This window comes from Tursiops truncatus, chromosome 13 (assembly GCF_011762595.2).
Source record: "Tursiops truncatus isolate mTurTru1 chromosome 13, mTurTru1.mat.Y, whole genome shotgun sequence".
Classification (NCBI taxonomy): Eukaryota; Metazoa; Chordata; class Mammalia; order Artiodactyla; family Delphinidae; genus Tursiops; species Tursiops truncatus.
This window is the reverse complement of record NC_047046.1, coordinates 60,041,707-60,062,512: the sequence shown is the minus strand read 5'-3', so window position 1 is coordinate 60,062,512 and position 20,806 is coordinate 60,041,707. Positions and strand designations below refer to the sequence as shown.

The 20,806-nt window shown below is 44.3% G+C and overlaps 1 protein-coding gene across 5 annotated transcripts in view; it reads right to left on the bottom strand.

Moving 5' to 3' along the window:
• Positions 1 to 20,806, bottom strand: part of SETBP1 (SET binding protein 1) — a 378,062-nt gene that overhangs the window by 346,271 nt on the left and 10,985 nt on the right. For all 5 annotated transcript variants that reach the window (XM_073790680.1, XM_019936976.3, XM_073790681.1 and 2 more), the window contains exon 2: positions 10,335 to 10,982. In XM_073790680.1, the coding sequence (XP_073646781.1) occupies positions 10,335 to 10,820 (486 nt within the window). In that variant the 5' untranslated portion in view covers positions 10,821 to 10,982. The remainder of the gene's footprint in view (positions 1 to 10,334; positions 10,983 to 20,806) is intronic.

Below are 20,806 nucleotides of genomic sequence, written 5' to 3'. Positions count from 1 at the left end.
TGACCTTGAGCTCAGTATACACTGACAATGATGAAGCTGCCAGAAAGCTGACAGAGCCTGGGGTCCTGTTAATAGAGATACTACGCTTAGAGTGGAGGAGGGCACAGTCCCCTGCAGCCCCAGACCACCTTCCAGTTTTGTCCTCTGCTCTGTGAGTCCTCCCCACTGATGCCTTTTAGGAAGGACACTGACAAAGTGGCATTCCTGGCATAGGAACCAAGGTGCTTTGGCATCAGGAAACGATGGAATCCCAGGAACTGGAAATATTTAGGCTTTAAAAGAATGATTTTAGTGCAACATAAGAAAGAGCTTTACTAAAACCAGAGCTGCCTCAAGAGGTAGCAGCGAGCCTCCTCCCTGAGGGCCATTGAGCAGCGGCCAAATAACTGTCCATGAGGGATTTTGGAAGGTGTCTTCTGTTTGTTTATGAGCGAGGCTACAATGGAAATATTCAGAGGATCTTCTGACTCTCAGTGAAGTCCATGATGCTGGAAGTGTGACCCAACTGTGGGCCCATTCTTTCCTTTTGACCCATAGCTTCTGTGGTTGGCCTTTGCCTGCCTCCTGACCTGGTGCCAGATTCTGGCCTGTGTCAGATTTAACTCCTGGTTCTCAGACCCTTTCTGGATCTCCTGATCTTGCCTTCCTTCATGACCCAACGGCACCCATATTCCAGCATGATGCTACCCTGACGCTTACTCAATGGCAGTAATCCAGTAGGAAGACTGGGAAGTTCAGGAACCTGATGGTGCAAGAAAGAGCCCCACAGCCAAATAAACCCGTGTCCACCTCTTGCTCCCCTGAAAGGACAAGGATGGAGAAATCACGGAGATTCCCACTGTATGCTACAAATAGATCTCCTTTAACCACACCCATGATCCACTCCTTTAAGGCTGTTCTCCAGAGATACAGTCTGTTGTGAACAATGCTGAAACCCCCGATTTGTTTAGTGTTGTGAATGGGTTCTCATTCACAGCACTGAACAAATGAACTAACTGGCCTGGCATGAAAGGCTGCCCACGTTCCCGGGCACATTCATATCTGCAAATGATTACTTCTTATTGGCAAGGCATGGTGGTCCACCTTGAAGGACAGAACTGCTGTCTGTCCCTGTCCCTTCAAGAATTCTCTACCCACTCTGCTCCATCTCCACCAATCCTCCCCCACCCCACCCCAACTGTGAAACTGGCTAGAAACTTGTGAGGGCCGAAAAAGACACTGTGGGAAAAACACCATAAACAAGGTCTAGAAAAACACACTGAAGCAACCTGCATTTGATACTAATGATGATTATCAAATGGCCTCAAGGGCCAGGTACCAAGATGGGAACTGCTTGGATTTTTCAGAGTCAATAAAGGCCTCCACTCTTTCCCCTGGTGAGGTCAGAGGCTGGTGGGGAGGTGAGGGAAGTTAGTCTGAGGAGGGAGGGGCAGGCAAGAGAAAGCACAAACCTGGGACTTCAGAGGCAAAGGCACACTCCAGGTACAGACGGAGGCCCCCTGCCTTCATAGGCCAAGATCCAATGGAATACTATGGAAGGTGGAAAGGAGCCCTAGAAGTTATGTCATCCAAACCTGCCCTCAGTGCAGGGACTGGGCTGGCTATCCTGGGCTGACATGCTCTGACTGCGGCCTCAGCTTGCACCAAGCGCTTGCGGCTTCACCAGACAGCACATAATTCAGACTCCTGCACACACTGCATACAACAGCTAGTCCATGTGGGTGTTTGCATGCTGTGTCTGTCTGCACACCTCCTGGGAACCTGGCTCTACTGAGTTTCTGCCTTCCCACTGGCAGCCTCTCCCTCTGGCCACTGGCTCCTCTTGTGGGCATGCGGGGAGCAGAGTCTTAATGCCACCTTCCAAGTCAAGTCACCCTGAGGACCAAACGAGTTGAAACCATTTCCCCAAAGTAACTTGGCCATGTGAAAATTATAACACGAATTTTTAGCTTATTGTGGATAAACCAAACCCCTATAACACAAGGCTTCATTGCCTCATGTGTTTGATTTCTGTATGTAAGGCAGTCAGGAGCCTGAACCAATGCCTGAGGCCCAGGCTTTGAGAACCTCACTGCCACATCCCCATGTTCTCTGCCTAGGAAACCTTAACCAGACCCAGCGACTTCCTGACCAAAGTGACTCATGTCTCGTGAACAAGAAAGGCAGGAGAGGGACATCCTGGGATGTCCTGCATTGTAGTGTTTGGAAGGTGGGATGTTTTTCATTTAGAGTTGCAGGAATCAGAAGACCCAAAGGATGGGGTAGAGAAGGGCAAAACAGGATTATTTCTCTTGCCTTTTATTAAAAATAAAAAAAGGCAACGCAACTGAAGGTCAACTGGAAATGCCTTAAGAGAGGACTTTTCAAGGATGTAGAATTGGGATGATGGAGAAGGGCAGGTGACTCTGCAAATGCTGGGAGCGTGTCAGGGGTGCAAGGAAGCACCAGCTGAACCCCACTTGATCGTTCTTATGACACTACTTCGAAAGTTTCATTTTGAGTCATGCTTTGAGCTTAGCAGCAATCCTGGTTTGGCAGATAAGTGACCACAGAGATAAAAGACCTTTGAATCATCTCTAAATAAATCCCATACCAATTCTCACCACCAAGAAAAAAAAGCATTAGTGGCATGCTTTATTAGTAGATGCTTGTGCAGGCATCAGAAATAAACACACTGGCACCGCCACCCAGCCAACACAATTCAACATAGCCACGAGCAGTATTAAAACAGGATCAGCCTAAAGAAACACATGGCTTCTTAGACAGCCCACCCCTCCTAGGCACCCAGCACAACTGCAGGTCACTGTGTACCTAGCTGTGACTGTACTGAGGAGGGTCCTGTGGGTGACCTGGAAGAGAGAGAAGCAGAACGGGAATAAAGGTGATGCACACTGAGTGAGGTGCTGTGCTAAGCGCACCAGGCACTTTCATCTCCACAAGACACCAGCAAAGAGATGCTACTATTATCCTGGTTTCCACACAGTTAGGAAACTGTTTCAAGGGGTTAAGTAACTTGCTTAAGGTTATAGGGAGCCCAGGTTCTAGTGCAGGTTCTCTGCAGAGAACCTGCTCTAGAATCAGGGGATCTGAGTTCAAATCCACTCTCAGGACAGGTACTCTTTCTAACAGATCCCTTATTTCTTACCTGAACAATTCAGGGAATGAATGACTCTCTATCAGACGAGAACACAATTTTCTTGCTTTTACTGACAGGTTTATCTTCAATGGCACAGAGTTCACCAAAGGATGTTCCTTGTTGAAGTCCAAAATGAAACTAAGTACCAAGAGGAAAAGAGCCAGCACCATGCTTTAAACCCCCAGAGAATCCCAAACACAGGAAGAAAACAAGAAGCACACAAGGAGGGAAGAGGGGAACCAAACATTCCCAGAATATCTTCATGGAATGCAAGTCTGATAAATCTCACCACTTTTTAAGCTCAACTCTGACATTTGCTCCCACGATTTTAGGCCTTTTGACACTGGGGCAAAAAGGAAACAATCTGATAACAGAACAGTGGGTCCCGAAGAGAGGTTAAAAATTTTGTTTATAGTAACTAGTTTTCTTAAAGAGAAAGTCTTGCCTCATCTAACAGAATGACTCTTTAAGTTTCCAGTTTTTGGAAGAGAAATAAGGCTTCAGAGGTCAAAAGCTGTTTGTTTTCTTTTTCTTTCTTTCTTTTTTTTTTTTTTAACATGCAAAAACTGAGATCCAGGAAGGTAAAGCATTCTTATTGAAGCTGTTAATAACAGAGGCAGAGCTGGTACGTAGGGCTCCTGTCCCCAAGTCCAGTGTTCTTTCCCGAACACCAACTCCAGATGTCAAATGTAACCTGTTGCTCGGTAGATACAATTACTTTATGGAAAAGGTTTTTAGCTCTAAAATAACTATAGAGAAACCTATCAGGAAACAAAATTTTCAGGCACTCTGATGAATAAATAGGAATGATGCTGCTTTAAAAAAAAAATCTATAGAGAGAAAATATAAAATTAAACGAGAGGGGAAATTCAGCTTCTTGTGAAGAAATGCTGACCAGACCTGCTCTCCCAGCCAGGTTGAGGGTGTTGTAGGGGAAGAAGCTCATATACTCCCAGGAGTTCAAAGCACCACATTCACATACCCTGAGGAAGGGAGGGCAAGCCCTCAGCCAAGCAATGCACCTCGGAGTGACCAGAGGAGGGGCTGCACAAATGATGGCGAGGGAGGGACGCCTGAACCCTAAGGAGGGTGGAAGGCTCTCTGTTGGATGCTCAGGACCACCCTTCAGAGTGGATGAGGAGATGGAGATGGGTGCAGCACCAGAGGTCCAGCAATCTGAGCTACCTTTCATCCCCTGCCCAACATGCCCTCCCTCCTGCAGCCCCTCCAAACTGCTATATCCCATAGAGGGTCAGGCGAGAAATGTGCATCTCAGCAGTTTACAGGGGAAATGGAGAACCCTGGTGCAGCCCTCCTTACTGACAACTGTACTACCAAGTCTCTCCTTTTATGCTTCTCTTCCCTACATCACTTTCATCATGTTCCCTGGACCCCCAACCCTTCCTTTCCCCAATTCAAAGCCTGCTGAGCACTTCCATTACTTATAGAATTAAATGCAAACCCATTCATTTATTTGATATTCATCGCTCTCTGCAATCTGATGTCAGGCTAGCTTCCCATCTACACCACCTAAAAAGCCTTTTTTCTCTCCCATATTTTGTGTGTTTGACACGAGGGAGGTGCTATTTGAAGTATCAGTACATGAATTTGTGACCTGTCAGACTTCCCAAGAGAGGGTTATGAGTGCTCAAAAGAGAATACAGGGTCTTTCCATACACATGTGATGATGTCCTACATGGGGTTACTAAGAAGGAATCCTGATCATGGATCAGGACCATCGCAGGCCCTGAGGAATATGAGGTTGATGTCTCTGCTGCTAGAGGAAATAGGTTCTCCTGATGAAGCTGGGGGAAGGGGAACATTAAGTCTAAGGAAACAAAACAGAAGCAAATAACAATCCATAAGCACAATAAAGGAAAAAATAAGACTCTAACTCATTAGGCTTTGAAACACTTGGAATTTAAGACAGCAGGCCAGGTTATGATCCTGCCATCCTCGCCAATATGGGAAAGTGGAGAGAAATGCCCTCATGCTGGATCCTCATCTCCCAGAAGCCCTGTCCCGTGTGGGCACTTGAGGCCTGGACTCCAGTATTGGCCAAACAGTCTAGAAGAACTGACTTCAAAGGCCAACTCTGCTCCTGCTTATCTGAAGCCACTGAGCCTCAATTTCCTCATCTGTAAATAAATACCATCTGGGGCTTCCCTGGTGGCGCAGTGGTTCAGAGTCCACCTGCCGATGCGGGGGACACGGGTTCGTGCCCCGGTCCGGGAGGATCCCACACGCCGCGGAACGGCTAGGCCTGTGAGCCATGGCCGCTGGGCCTGCGCGTCCGGAGCCTGTGCTCCGCAACGGGAGAGGCCACAACAGTGAGAGGCCCGCGTAACGCAAAAAAAATAAAATAAAATAAAATAAATAAAAATAAATAAATACCATCTGTCCGACAGGACTGTAATAAGGACTAGTAGAGAAAGTGAATACAGATAAAAGAGCTAGCCGCAGGTCTGCCACATGGCTCAATAAATCGGAACTATTACTATGACGTGTGCTCTGTAAATTACCCATTTTCTCCTAAAATCTTACATTGGGTTATATCATGTGGAAACTAGCATCTCAATTTGGCAGATGAGGAAACCAGGGCTTCAGCAAGGTTATATTCCAGATCCAGAGTCACAAAGCCAGTTGGTGCAGATAACCACACCACATTTTCTACCCTGGATCACTGAGACAGTGCTTGTCTCAGAACACCCTCTCCTTCTCATGCCATTGAACCTGGTGGGTATCCTGACACCCACAGAAAGTCCTCAGAAAGAGGAGAGCTGCTAAACTCTGCCCAGCTGAGAGCCTCTTAAAATACAGTATGTTAACACGTATATATGGAATCTAAAAAATAATAATAATAATAATTCTGAAGAACCTAGGGGCAGGACAGGAATAAAGACGCAGACGTAGAGAATAGGCTTGAGGACACGGGGAGGGGAAAGGGTAAGCTGGGACAAAGTGAGAGAGTGGCATGGAAATATATACACTACCAAATGTAAAACAGATAGCTAGTGGGAAGCAGCCGCATAGCACAGGGAAATCAGCTCGGTGCTTTGTGACCACCTAGAGGGGTGGGATAGGGAGGATGGGAGGGAGACAGAAGAGGGAGGAGATATGGGGATATATGTATATGCATAGCTGACTCACTTTGTTATAAAGCAGAAACTAACACACCATTGTACAGCAATTATACTCCAATAAAGATGTTAAAAAGAAAAACAAAAAAAAACCTGTCATTGTTGGAACATTTTAAGTTCACATGTTATACCTGAACTTGCTTCTAGAGACTCATTCTCATGTTCTCTATTGTTTTTATTGAGTGACCTAGAAGGAAAGTAGAGGAAGCTTAAGTTATTATACCACTTACCTGAGTCAGTCTAAGATGCAACAACATGGGTGCTGTGATAAAGAGCAAGGTGCATTTATGGGATCATCCATCTGCAACTCAGGACCTGCCCAAAGGACAATTCTGAGGCCCTAAAATATGTTCTGAGCTCTCTTTTCAGCCTCCACTTCTTACCAAATGCTGCTCTTACACCTCACATAAATCAATTCATCATAAACCCTCTTCCAGGCAGCATCTCAAGTGCCATCCTAAGTTTACATGGAAGGGAGGTGATCTGTCCGCTGGTTAGAAGAGTCCACGCATCCTTGAGCCAATTAAGTGGTATTTTCATGGGTCCCTCCTAACATCCTACTACTGAAGTGGCCCTGTTACCTGAAAATCTGTAACAACTCTCCAGTTTGGAGGACTGGGCCTAGGTTTGAAATTTGGAATAAAGCTCTTAAGCATACCACACATACATCTCCTCACCCCACAGCAGTAGAACACGTACAGATAGAAGTAGCAGAAAACTAGCTGTGATATGTAAGGAATGCCATAATTATCCTACAGAACGTTCTTTTTACAAAAAACAATGAGAAAGCAAATCATTTGGGATCCAATATAAGCTGTCTTTGCCAAAGGCTGTCAGACAATGACTTGAACAAAATTGATTGGTCTGCAAAAGTAAAACAAACAAAAACAAAAAAACAACAAGAAAAGCACATAATGATTAACGCTCATTTTTCCCCAGCCTCCAAGTTTGGAGGCTGAATCGTTCAAAACAAAATGAAATAAAACAAAATCCTTGTTATCCTAAAACTCACTGTCCTTCCCCTAAGTCACGGGTCAACAAGTGTTTTTGGTCAGAACTAGATAGCAGATAGTTTAAGCTCTGAGGGCCATACACTCTCTGTCACAACTACTCAACTCTGCTGTCGAAGTGCAAAAGCAGCCATAGCCGAAACGTAAATAAATAGATGTGGCTCCATTCCAATAAAAATGTATTTATGGACAGGGAAATTTGAATTTCATATAATTTTCCCATCTTACAAAATATTATTCTCTTTTTGATTTTTTCCCAACCATTCTTTGCTTGTGGGCTGTATAAAAATAGGCGGGGGGCTGGATTTTGCCCACGGACTACAGTTTGCCAAACCTGCTCTAAGTCAGCATATAAGACCAGGTGATACCCAAGTAGGCATCTCCACCTGCTCAAGCACCAGCTCAACAGAGCCTTTTTCCAAGCTCTTAGCAAAGGACCTGAGTCCCAAGGGCCACTCCATGTACACTTCTTCAGTGAGCAACCTGCCTCAAAATAAAAAATCCAGAAGACTAGATTTTAGAGTGAGACACTGATCTGATGCTTACAAAATGCCATCCTCATCCTTTTCCCTATCTCAAATTACTGATCATGTACTTCCCATTCATACAAATAAATAAATTCTGCAAGCTCATTCCACTGAACTTTTCCGTACAAATAGTTAGCAAGGTTTCCACCTTTCCACCTCAGCTCCAGCTTTTGCTTACTCCTTGTTTGCAAAACAACAGGCACTTGAAGAGTAATAAAGTTCACATTCTATCCCAATAGAGATCAGAGAACTTCCTATCATCTATCAAATGATTAAGACCCAGTACCGATAACTTTATTCGTTCATCTCTGGAAAGAATCAGCTCTAGGCATAACGTAGGAAGAATAAAGGAGTACAATATGAAGCAAGCTTCTAACAATTTAAAATTTTCATAGATATTCCCATTACAGTGCCAGCATAACACAGCACTGTACATTGAATTTCAGCCTTTCTCCTTCCTTTCTTCCCCCTCCAATTGCTCAGGCTTAGAAAAGCATACTTGGTAAGTCACGTATTCAAAGAAGCAATTTCTTCTCTCTTTCCAATAAAGCACTAAAGGGCATCCAACTTTTTGGGTGAGAATGACCAGCCTGAGAATTTCAGATATGAGAGTGGAGGTCCATTGCACATTTCAGCTTTGAAATCATCCCCATGTCACAAATTCCAGAGTTTTATTCTGGGGCATTCCAATAGACAGAAGCCTATATTTGGGAACAATCTTATGGCCTTAGGAAAGTAGTACTGACCAGGACAACTTACTCTCTTTCTAGGATAGTGAATTTGGGTTTGCACACCCAAAACTGTGGGCTGCTACTCAAACTCTGGCAGTGATGGGGATGGAGGGAAAACTGTTACCACAGTTTTCAAAGACTGGTCACCCACACAAAAATCCAACAACACTCTTTGTGCCATCTCAGTGACCAGGGTCAAAGACACTCATTTTCAAAGCTGAAGAGACCCAACTCCAAAGCAAAGGCTAACTTTCTGAGCCTGCTTGCATTTCTTTGCATCTGCTTGCAAAAATCTCAAAAGTTTCCATGTGCATCTAGATAATCCTTGGTTTTATGACAGAGAACCCACAAAGCATCACAAAGTTGTAAATGGGGAGGGGAGAGGGGAAAGCACTACCTCTATGCTACATAAAAACACACCAATTTCTAAAGATTCCTTTGTGGTCCAAATGTTAAAGTAAAATGGCCAACTGCCCTGGCTTGCCCAGGACTGAACCTGGATGCAGGACTTTCCGTTTAAAAACCAGGATAGTCTCAGCAAACTGGGGGTGTTGGTCACCCAGAAATGTCTCTTCTAGTCCAAGTTTTTGGATTTTAACTTCGACAAATCTGCCAAAATGCCTAGCATAAGGAAGGGCACAAGCCCTACACTAAAGAAACAACATGATTCTTAGCAACTTTATTGAAAATGACTACCCCAAAGTTCAAAAACCACTGTCAACAGAAACACTACAGATTATCTCTGGGCTATAAAGGAGAGAGGTTCATTCATATAGACCATTTTATCTTCCATCATGTCCAGAGTCCAAATAATTATGATGTGGGGGAAAGAGTTACAAAGACTCTGGTTAACATCTACTACCTAGAACTGCAAAACTCTGTCAGCAAGAGGGCTCCTTTCAGAGCTGTTCACAAGACCCAGAGATTCTTGGAAACAAAAACTTTCTAGACTAGGGCAGCCCTCTGCTATCACAGCTGAGTGCCACACCCCTCCCAGAAATGGAGGTCTCTGTAACCCTCTGTGACACAAAATAAATACAATGAAACCTAGATCCATACATTCCCAACCAAAGAACATCACTAAATCACCTAGAGAGCTCCACACCCACATTGACTTTTATGAGGAAAATGACCATGTACCAAGTTCATTCAACACTCAATCTTAAAAGTCTACAGTTTGTTAGATAAAGCTTCATGCCAGTCCCCTACCCCTTCCCTTTCTCCAGCTCTAAAGCTCACCACTGGCTTCCAGGATAATGATCTCTCAGCCCTAGAAGAGCCTCATTTACTACAAAGACTGGGCTTCCTCAGTCAAGTAAGTGATTTATCTATTGTAGAAAGATTTACAGCAGTGATTGAAACCAAAAGGAGGTTATAACTGTTCTTGACTGTTCTGATTGACCAAAATTTTCAACATCCTACTCTCGACTGTGAGAACAAATGCAAATATTAAAGCAAAAAAAACAAAAAACACCCTCAAATTTTGTCACAGCTTAGCCAGATCTGACCCAGCCAATTGGCTGCTACACAATAAATAGGAACTTCCACGATTATAATTTTAGTAGTTTCTTTTTTGCTTTGTTTTGTTTTGTTTTTGGTCGATAGTATCCATAATAATAAATTGGATCCTATACCGAGATATCACAGACATTTATTCTGCAGGTCCTAAGTATTCCATCAAGGAGATTAGTAATTTATAAATAATTAAGTAATAAGCAAATAGACCCTTAAAGTTTGAGGATAAAATGGCAAAAACAAACAGAAAAAACCTAGTCAACAGGGATCCCTACCTTCTTTTTGGAGTGGCTTCTTTCCTCCTCCTTTGTGGCTTTGCTATTTTTCCCAGCACGGGACACCTTCTGGTCCCCAGACTGCTTGATGGTGATCTTGATCTCGGGTGGGCATATATAGTTCTCCAGATTCTTTGGGGGTTTCTTAGCCCGCTTCGTGGTCTGAATCTTCAGCTTCAGGCTCCCCTCTGTGAAGTTTGCCTCCTTGATAGAAAACTCCTGTTCTTCCAGACCATCTCCTGCCACCCATTTCTCACTGTCTGCATTGGAGTTGGAATCCACATCCCGTCCTGAGCCCAGTTCATCCTCCTCCTCTGGCTCCATGCGTTCTCCGCCTACTGGGATTCCCTTCCCAGTCTCCGGAGCAGAGAGCAAAGGTTCCCCTGCACAGCCAGGAGCAGTCAAGGGCTTGGCTGAGGAGACCGGCAGGAATTCCGACTCGCTCCCCCTTTGCCGGGAACTGCTTAAGACTTCCCTGGACTCCATGACAATCCTACAGTCTCCAAGAGTTCTCAGGAGGGGGACGGGGAAAAGGGAAAAGGAAAAGGTGAGAAGAAAGGGCACCCAAAATTCCAAGGAGAAAGTGGTCCAGCTGCTGGGTTCAGAGTCCCAGGGATGGAGGTTGTTCAGAAGGGATCAGATCTGCAACTGAGAAGCAGAGAGATAATTAGCCGTGGCAGGAAGGAAAATGACCTCAAAGGTAACTCAAACTAAGTTCCAGAAGCCCCATCCCACCTCACTTATCTATGGCATCAGAAAAAAATGATTGGAAATAAATCAAACCAGAAAGTGCACATCCCCAAATTATATTATATTGGAGCAGAGGGGGAAACACACGCACACACACAGCCTTCCATTGAATTGTTATTAATTTTTATGGTTGTGGGCCCAAGGATAAAGATAAGAGAGGTGAGTCCTCCGGTCCAATAACAAGCTAGATGCTTCTTATACTAAAGCCACAGCTGGCTGAGTCACCATCAAAGCCAACCATGATGAAAGGAGGTCTAAGTGCTGATGCTCAGGTCTGTGGAAACTGCATCTGGCTGGCTTCTTGCACAACTTCCCTCTCACATGTGAAGAACAGTCTGCAAAGCTGAACACAACCCTGGGCTGCCTGGGCCAATCTCTCCATCCCCTCAGAAGAAGAACTTCTGGACCATTCTTCCTTTATTATCTTTCACTATGAATTATTTTAATCATGCACAAGTCTTGTCTTTATTTCTTAAAATAAACAAATGCAAAGCTTAGGTGAAGCCTTGTAAAAGGAAAACAAAAAGAGTTCAGTGAGAAATTACTTCTAATGCTGTGATTAATGCAAAACAAATGCTAAAAATGTTTCCAACACAAAAGTTATTTAATCATTATCAATCATTTAGATAAAAATAGTCACCCGAGACAGTTTTAATTCCTTTCCTAGACCTTAAATAAAGTACCGTATGTCTACATGACAACAAAAAAGAGAGGGGAGAGAGGGAGCATTTCACAGGCCTCTGGAAGTGCCAGGAATCCCCCCAGGATTTTTTATTCTGCCTTCCTCCTCACCAAACCATCATAGGATCAGCTAAACTATCCTTCACCCTTATTCACTCCATGTCCCATTATTCTCAATTTCATATTCATCATTTTTAAAGCTCAAAAGAAAGCCCAAATGCTCATTCTCAAGAGAAAAACCTCAAGCCCTGGGGCCGCCCTCAACTTCAAGACATCATCTCCTTCTACCCCTGGCTGTAGGTAAGATTACATCCAAGCCTTCACAAATGTCTGAACAGTCAGCAGAAGGCATTACAGCATACCTTAGGCTGCTACCTTTGAACCCATCAATTTAAGGAACTGACCAGCAAATGTGCCCACCAGAAAATGCCAAAAATGCCTGCAAACATACATTCAGAACAGCCAAGAACTGGAAACCGAACGGGTACTTCCTCCCACTGGAATCAGTACATTTTCAGCTGACGCCCTGTGAGGAAGACAGCCAGCAAGGCAGCAGGGCTTCAACATGGACCCTGCTCCCCAGAGAAGCCCAGGAACATACTCAGCTCCTGGAAATTGCACAGCCCCACAGAAAGACACGTTTACAACTGCTTCCACTTAGGGGAAAACCCAATGAATGCAGCACTTCTGCAAGAGAAGTGGCTGCCTGGTGAGAGCATGAGGCTCCTTCCCAAAGTTGTCAAGCAAACACTGGACTGCCACCTGTGCCCCATGCTACAAAAGGGACCAAGTCCCCACTTAGGAGCAGAGGAGGGTAGTTAGACCAGATGACACTATGTTTCCTTTACTTGTGAGATTCTTGTCTCATCTAGACTGATCTGCCTACCTGCCCAAAACCTTACATAGGTTTTAAAAAGTCATATTCAAATCAACATTCATTGAGGCCTCTCTTACTAGTGTCAGGTAACACACCGCTGTTGGAGGCATCAAGATGCCTGAGAACCTGTCCCTATTTACCTCTACTGAGCAAAAAACCATACAAATTGGTAGCCATGTTTCTTATGGCAACAGTGTTCAGTGGTTTACTCCCTCTGGCAGGAATCTCCAGCGTTACATTTTAATTCCCTGGTACCTACCAGTAAAGCGTCCTTTGGTCAGAGCAGAAGCTGAGGTATATTCTCCATAAAATTTCCTAAACTAAATCTATTTGGACCTTTGAACCAGAGTAGGTCAATAGCTACTGCAGGTTCCGTGATGAGAGAAAAGAAAGTAAATTCTAAACTTTAGAGGAATAGATAGGAGTACGAAGTGGATAAATTATCTATATTGAGAAAGTATCTTCCCTTTAAAAAATGACTCACTTCAGAGTTTCTTATATTTAGTAGTATAAATCATTAACTAATTAATATAGAAGACAAAGTTCCAAAACTTGAAACTCAAATAGTAAGAGATCCACAAAAAATGAATATTCAAGGGCTTCCCTGGTGGCGCAGTGGTTGGGAGTTCGCCTGCCGATGCAGGGGACGTGGGTTCGTGCCCCGGTCCGGGAGGATCCCACGTGCTGCGCAGCGGCTGGGCCCGTGAGCCACAGCCGCTGGGCCTGCGCATCCAGAGCCTGTACTCCGCAACGGGAGAGGCCACGGCAGCGAGGGGCCCACGTACCGCAAAAAAAAAAAAAAAAAAAAAAAATGAATATTCAACAATTTTTTTTTCAGTTCTCCTCCAGTCAAGATCCTAAGATACACAACTTAAATACAATCTCTTTCCTCAAGGAGGTTACACTCTTGAAGAACGATTTGAAAAACAAAACAGATTTTTATATAAGGGATAGAAACAAAGGGAAGAGAAAGGGTTTTCCACTTGGGCAAGGTGTAGACTGATAGATAGGAAACTACACAGGAAGTCCTCAAGAGAGCATAGGATATGGCTCTGACCTTGAGGGGCTTCAATAAGTGGAGTGGGAAGGAAGACATGGCAAACAGAAGGAACAGCATGAGGCAAGGCCTGGGCAGGAGCACACAGGGTTATGTTCAGGAAAGAGAAAGCTGAGGTTTGGCTAGGAGGTGTGGTACAATGTGGTGACTGGTAAGAGGTATAGCTGGAGATAAAAGGTTACAGCCAGATCATGGACATCACTGAATGGCACGCTAATGAGCTGGATTTTATCTTAAAGGTAATGGGAAGCCATTTAAGTAGGGGATGTCAGTAGGGAAGGGGTATTATTAAAGTTATGCTTTAGAAAGATAATTCCGGCATGTGGTGTGAGGGCTGAATTAAGGGAACCTGATATTAGAGGCAGGGGGACCATAAAAAGGCTCGGCTGAAATTCAATTCTTGTTGCATGAGGACCAAACCAGGGCAGCGCAAGTATAAAAACTAGAGATGAAACAGTAATGCAGTTTCAAATAATCCCATCCAGGAGCACATCAATTCCAGACTTTCCCTACTGGTTTACCTTAAGAATTCAGTCTTAGGGCTCATTAGCCAACAAGCTGCATTCCCTATCAAGTCACACCAGTCTCCACAGTGGCATTACACACACACAGAGTTCTTTCTGCCTTGATACTTTTGTAGAATATTTTCTTATACCCTCTTCCAACCATGCAGGTGATGCCTGCCATACAACTGGTATTCTCCAAATGTTTGTTGCATGAAGGAATGAATGAGCAAATGAACAAACAGATCCCAAGCCTTCCCACATTTCAAGGTCATGCCCAAGTCTTCACTTCTCCATGGCAACATACTGCAAACTCTGGACCACAGCACTCACTCCTTGGCCTAACTTAACACTGCTCACAGCTGCAGAGCTTGCAACTAAATGCTAGTCATACAATGTCTTCTCATTGTTTCAGTACACAACTCTTATTTTCCTTACTCTATTGCAATTCAGGCTCAAGCTGAGACCAACTGTAACTGTACAACACTTACATTTGCTTCAGCACCCAGCGCAGGATGGGCACATGGAGGACTTCATGGAGTTCTTTCTGAATGAAAATGAATTAGCCCCTGACAGCTCATCAAAGTCCTGTGGTTCAAACTACTCCAACTGTAGCTCCACCCAGGCAGGCGGCCCCTGCACAGTTCACTGTCTATGCCCCTCATGACCACATGCAAGAGAGACACTTTCAAAAGTAAAGAGCAAAGAAACATAACCCATTTGTTTACTTCACAAGTACACAAGGCTGTTGTTCTCCTTTTGCCTTCTCCCAGCACGTACCTACCACCCCAAATTCACAGTTCCATTTTTTGGTGCATCAGAGAGACCACTGTGAGTCCTCTTGTGGCACTACTGCCAACGTGTCCTGTGAGTACACGTTCACTCAACGCACTCACAGAGGAGGGTGAAAACAAGAGCAAGGTGAAAACAGTTTGCCTTGTCACATTCCAGCAGCCAGCAATGACTCCAGAGGGGGCAGCGCACAATGGACACTCTGTACTGGCTCAGGCTTTCAGGCCAACAAAAGTTAACCCTTCTGTGGCTGTTTGCAGGACTTGAAATGAGAGGAGCAGCATAGGAACAATAATGCTTGCTTAGGAAATGACCACTCAGCAGGTTCCAGGAGAATAGAGGGGAGAGGAGAGGGGCTGTGATGTGCTTGGGAAAGAACACTGAGAGAGCAGTCCAAAGACTAGGCCCGCCTTTCACTGACCGTGAGATGCTAGACAAGTCACTCTAAGTCCCTTACTCCATACTTATCCCAGCAATGAACTGAGCAGGGCCAAGGTCTGTTCCATACTCAAGACTGTGTGATTATACACTGCACAGCCATAGACCAAAGTGGGTAGTGTGAGCCTACAGAATTATTTGTCTGAGGGCCCAGGGGAATCCTGCTTGGCTCCATGTGCTTCATGACCCAAATAAGTCCCAGGGAGTAAGTACATCCTCTCTCCTCCATGATCTACAAAATGGAAGTATTTTTCCTAGTCTAGAACACATTCACTACCTGCAGCCTTGAGGGAACTCTTACTAATCCTGGAACTTGGTGGAAATGCAAATTCTCAGGCCCCACCTATGGTGGGGCCCAGCACTCTGGCTGGTACCAAGGCCTCCAGGCAGTTCTGATGGGCTTAGGCTTTGCCTATGTGCTTACCCTTACCAACTGACTTGACCAAAGAGCACTACTGCTCTATGTTTAAAGGGAATTCTCCCTTACAGTTTTACTTTCAGTCTCTTAAGAACAGACATCAGTGGCATTTTATTCATCTATGCAATCCCAATGCCTAGCACAGTACCCAGTGCATAATGGGCACTCAAGAAATGTTGGTTGACTGAATTAATAAATAAACAAACTAGCTTGGGCTGGGCTTCCCAGCATCATCCACCTCTCCCATCTGCTTTGCTTCCAGGGCACATTCAGGCCATCATCACCCTGACCACTGCTTTCCAAAGTGTCAACATGGTGGAACCGATACAGCCCTTGGCATATATAACAGGAGTCAAAAGATGCGGATTCTGGACCTAGTTCTGCCACTTAGGAGCCCTCATAAGCCCTCTTTCAGCCTTGGTGTCTCATCAATGAAATGAGAAAAAATGTCTTCCTGGTCTTCCTCATTAGGTTATAGTTTTTATCTCTTTTATTTTTTTTCTAATGGAACTATATGCTTCTTGTAAATTTTTTTTTAATAGCAAATGCACCTCATAAGGTCTTAAAGGCAAACAATGACAAATATAGGAAGAGTTTGCTGCCTCATTCCTGACCTTTCCCAAACTCCCCCCCAAACTCCTCATCCTCAGTCCTACCTCAGCTCCTTACTCTGCAGACCCCATAAGGCTGGACACTTCTCTCATCTTTACATGTAGAAGACACTGAGCTGCCTATACAATCCTCAGGTCAGAACCTTTTCCCTTAAAACTCTGTAGAATGTCTTCTAGCATTTGCAGTAACAGAAGAGAAAATGGAAGCCAGCCTGGTTTTGTTTCCTTTGTCGGTAACTTGTTTCATGCTTTTCTAATTGGAGATTTTTTTTTTCACTGTAATAGAATTTTATTAATGACAAAATGAGTAGTGTGGATGTCACTTCTTTTATTTTTCCTGGAATATAGTGTGTCTTTTGGATCTGTAGTGCAGGTTATTTCTAGTTCAGAACGGTTCCCTTCAATTATTCCTTTAGTTATTTCTTCTATTCAGTGGTTCTGGCTTCTAATTTTTTTCCTGTAACCTCAGTTTAGAATTCTCATCTCTGTTCTCCATTTGTCTCATTCTCTCTCTCACTGTTTTTTGCATTGTGGGAGAGCATTCCTTAATCTAAGGTCCATAACACCAATTTAATTCTGTCTTCCATCCTCCCTTTGCCTTTATTGACTTCACTGTGGATGTTTAATTTTGCAATTGCACATTTTGTATCCCTGGAATCTAACCTTATTCATCCTTCCTTCTGTTAATTCTGATGCTTTTTCATCTCAGCATTCTCTCTCCTTGTTACTTTATGTTCCTTTTCCACCGGGGGTCATGCCTCTTCCTGTTGCAGATGTCTGGCAGCTATCTAAAATTCTTATTTTCCTATTGTAGTAAATAATATCACAATACTGTTCTTTTTTCCTTGTTCTGAGTGTTTCTCGCCTAAGGTCTTGTGTTTGATTAGTTCTCTTCACTCATGCTCTGAGGAAAAAGCCATGCAGGGCAGTCTTATCTACAGAGAAAGCACTAGACTGCTACCTTCCATCATCCATCCATCCTGAAGTCAGTCAAGTCCTTCTCTCAGAGCTATCGCTATTATCAGTGATCTGGTCACCTCAGTTCCTAGTGAATAATAACAGTGGTATGTTGGGGCTCATGAGAGCCCACCCATGTGAGTCTCATCCCAGGTCCACTTTCTGTGGTGTCAAGCTGATAGCTTGAAAACTGGCTATGGTAGGAGTGTTTACACCACAAGAATCAGCAAACTTAACAAATCAGGGCTTAGAAAAAAATCAAGAGAACAGGGTGTTAAGCATTTACACAACTGATAGCAGACATCTACCTACTACTCTTTTGTGTGACTAAAAGGGGATTCTTCTGTCAGATTCTTTGCAACTCGGAGCAGCTGAAATCCACAATGTGCACTGTCACATAGACTCTTTATGTCTACCTCAGAACTTTCCTTGAGGAAACATCTCTGCCCAGAAGTCAACGACTCCTCGCAAACCTCCCTCCTCCAGTCTTGCCCATTTGTTCTCTGAAAGCTGTAGACTTTGAGAATATGTATAATGATGTTAGGGAGAAGACAGTCTTTGGTTGTTTTATTAAAGTTGTCTGTGCAGTAGATCTGATGACTGCCTATTTTTCTTATTGACAGAAATTTGAGTTTCTGATCTTAGGGGGACAAACTGTGTAAAAGGATGGAGTGTAAGCCTACCTGGCAACAGATAGCAAAGCAGCTGCATCTTCAACTTAGGCTCATTGGCTACGGTTATAAGAAATCCCTTCTCAGATTCTGGCAAGAGACTGACCATCTGTCTGATTTTGGCTTTGGGGTGGTTGAGCGTTCATCTCCCTATATGTCTTCTGAGGTATTTAGGTGGGGAGTCAGAAGTGGCCTTTTCCTCTTGGGGGACTTTATATGTGTCTGGGATCCTCTTCTGCTCCCTCAAGTTAACACCTCTTCATTACTCAGGCCCAGGTCAAAGGGTACTTCCTGAGCTTCACAAACCACATCAGGACTCCCTGTTTTGTGCCATTAGAGCATAGAGCTTTTCTTTCCTAGCACTTACTATATTTTATAATTAATACTTGTACTACTCTTGGTTTCAACTCTGCCTGCCCCACTAAATGGGAAGCCCTTGAGGGTACATGCTGTGTTTGTTTAGCTAACCATGGAACCCCCAGGGCCCGGCACAGCTCCTGATCCATGGATCCAAATTATTCACTGTGTGAATGCTGAGTGAGAGGCCGTGTCAAAGACCTGCCAGGTGCCATTTGACTCAGATGCCCATGACTCTGAATGTTGTGTCTCTAAAGTCCACATGCTGCAGAAGCATACAGAGCAAAAGCTCCATAAACACGGATAAAGTGATCAAGCAACCCAACCCTCACCAGCTCTCAATCAGAGAGGGCGAAGGCAGCTCTGCCACAGCTCTCTGACCCTGCAAACACACCAGTGGTCTCCAGCAGAGAATGAAGAGCAGACTCAGTGGCTTTTTTATATTACATACCTGTGTGGTACATTCCTGATCACAGTTCACCTCCTCCAAGCAGCCTTCTCTGAGTCCTACACCCACCACATTCCCCAGCAGCATCTCTTGAGTGGCAGTTCCCCCAAATCCCACTGATTTGCTTAACTTCATATAATTCCCTAATTCTTCTGGCTGGCCCATCCTTTCTTCTTTCTCTGCCTGGTTACCTCTAAGTCATCCTTCAAGAACTGGGTCAAGTTTCACTTCCTTCATGAAGACCGGCTGGGCCTTCCTTTTCTCCTCCTTTCCCCTTGTGTGTACACATGTATACACACACACTTATACGCACTCACACTCACAGGTGGTCTTGCTCTCACTTCCCTGGGCATTCTGCTATCAAAGCATTTGGCAAACTGTATTGCAGTGTTAACAGCTGGGTTTTAAGTGGGTCTCTGCCACAGTTCTGAAGACAGTGAACATACTCAGTAAGTGTCCAACAGCAAGTGTCCAAGCCATGTTTCCCCTTGAAAGGAGGAACGGAAGTAGCACTGATTTAATGTCGCAGGTTTACATTACTTAACCTCTCTTTTCCGTTTAGTAGTAGTGTTCTTGGAAATTACATTTAAACCGTTCAAGTTTCATTTGGAAATTGGGTAATAATCCTACCTCAAGGGCTGTTTTGAGAAGTAATTGAAGATTAAATAAGATATTTATGAAAGATCATGTTGGGATCACCTTAGTGGGCATTCAAAACTTTTGGTAAATTTCATTTACTCCTGTAGTCTGTGTCACCCACACTGGCTTTTGGCTAAATGTTGCCTTTTCTTTGCAGATCCCAAGTAAAGCCCGAGAGTTGGGCGTTGGAGACCAACCTCCTCCACCTCCCTTTACAATGGGAAGCACAAACAAGTAGTTTAATTTGTACCTACTAACGTGAGTGTTTTGATGTTGTTTGACTATCGCTTTCTTCTTCTACCCAGTTTGTCTTGTGGAGGAAATAAGACTTAGTTCAGCCATGAATTCCAGGCTCAATTCCCTGCTCTGCCATTCGGAGCTGGGTGAACTTAGGCAAGTTCTTTTTTCTCCCAGGGTCTCCCCATCCTCATTTGTAGAACACGGGAGGTGATGAGGTGAACTCTGTGGCCCTCCAGCTCTGACCTTCTCAGGTGCTGAGCCCTCTCTCCTCAACTTGATGACCAGAAGCCCTTCAAAGACAGAGCTGGTACCTTACACCTCTGCATAGGTTTTACTGGTTCTGCAGGTCTGCTTGGCTGAACCTAACATAAAACTAAGAATCAGTCCCTGTGCTCAGGGATCTCCATGACAGGGAGAGAAGCAGAATCAAATTCCCAGGCCTGAGGCCGAGAGCACACTGTTAACCAACAGTTCCAGTTCTAGCAGCAAAAACAGTGCCTCCTCTGGGAACCAATAACACAACACAACAGCACGAGCCCTCGGTCTTCGGCCCCGGGGAGAGGTCTCCACAGCACTGGCTAGGCCAATCCTCAAGTTTACAGATGGAGCTCTGGTTTTGGCATATTACCTGTTGCCTGCATTTTTCCACTCAGTCAAGAAAAGCACACACTTGTAGTGCGAGAGGGGGTTAAATACAACAAATGGCCTCTACAGCCATTATCAATTTAATCCAAACAACAGCCCTGTGATGCAGAAGACCCATCCTCATTTTAAAGATGTGGAAATGTAAATGTCCAGGAAGGCAAATAATTTGCTCAAGGGCACACGCTACCTGTGCCAGAGCCACAGTCAAATTCAGGCTTATATGATATTCCAAAGTCTGTGCTTTTACTTTTAGATCATGATGTCTCTAAAACACTAAGTGATGCCAGCTTTTGGCCAAACGCTCCTAGCTACTTCTATACATAGGAGCTCTAAAACCAGTTTGCCATCTGACTTGCCACATCACTTAAATTCTCTGGGCATCAGTTTT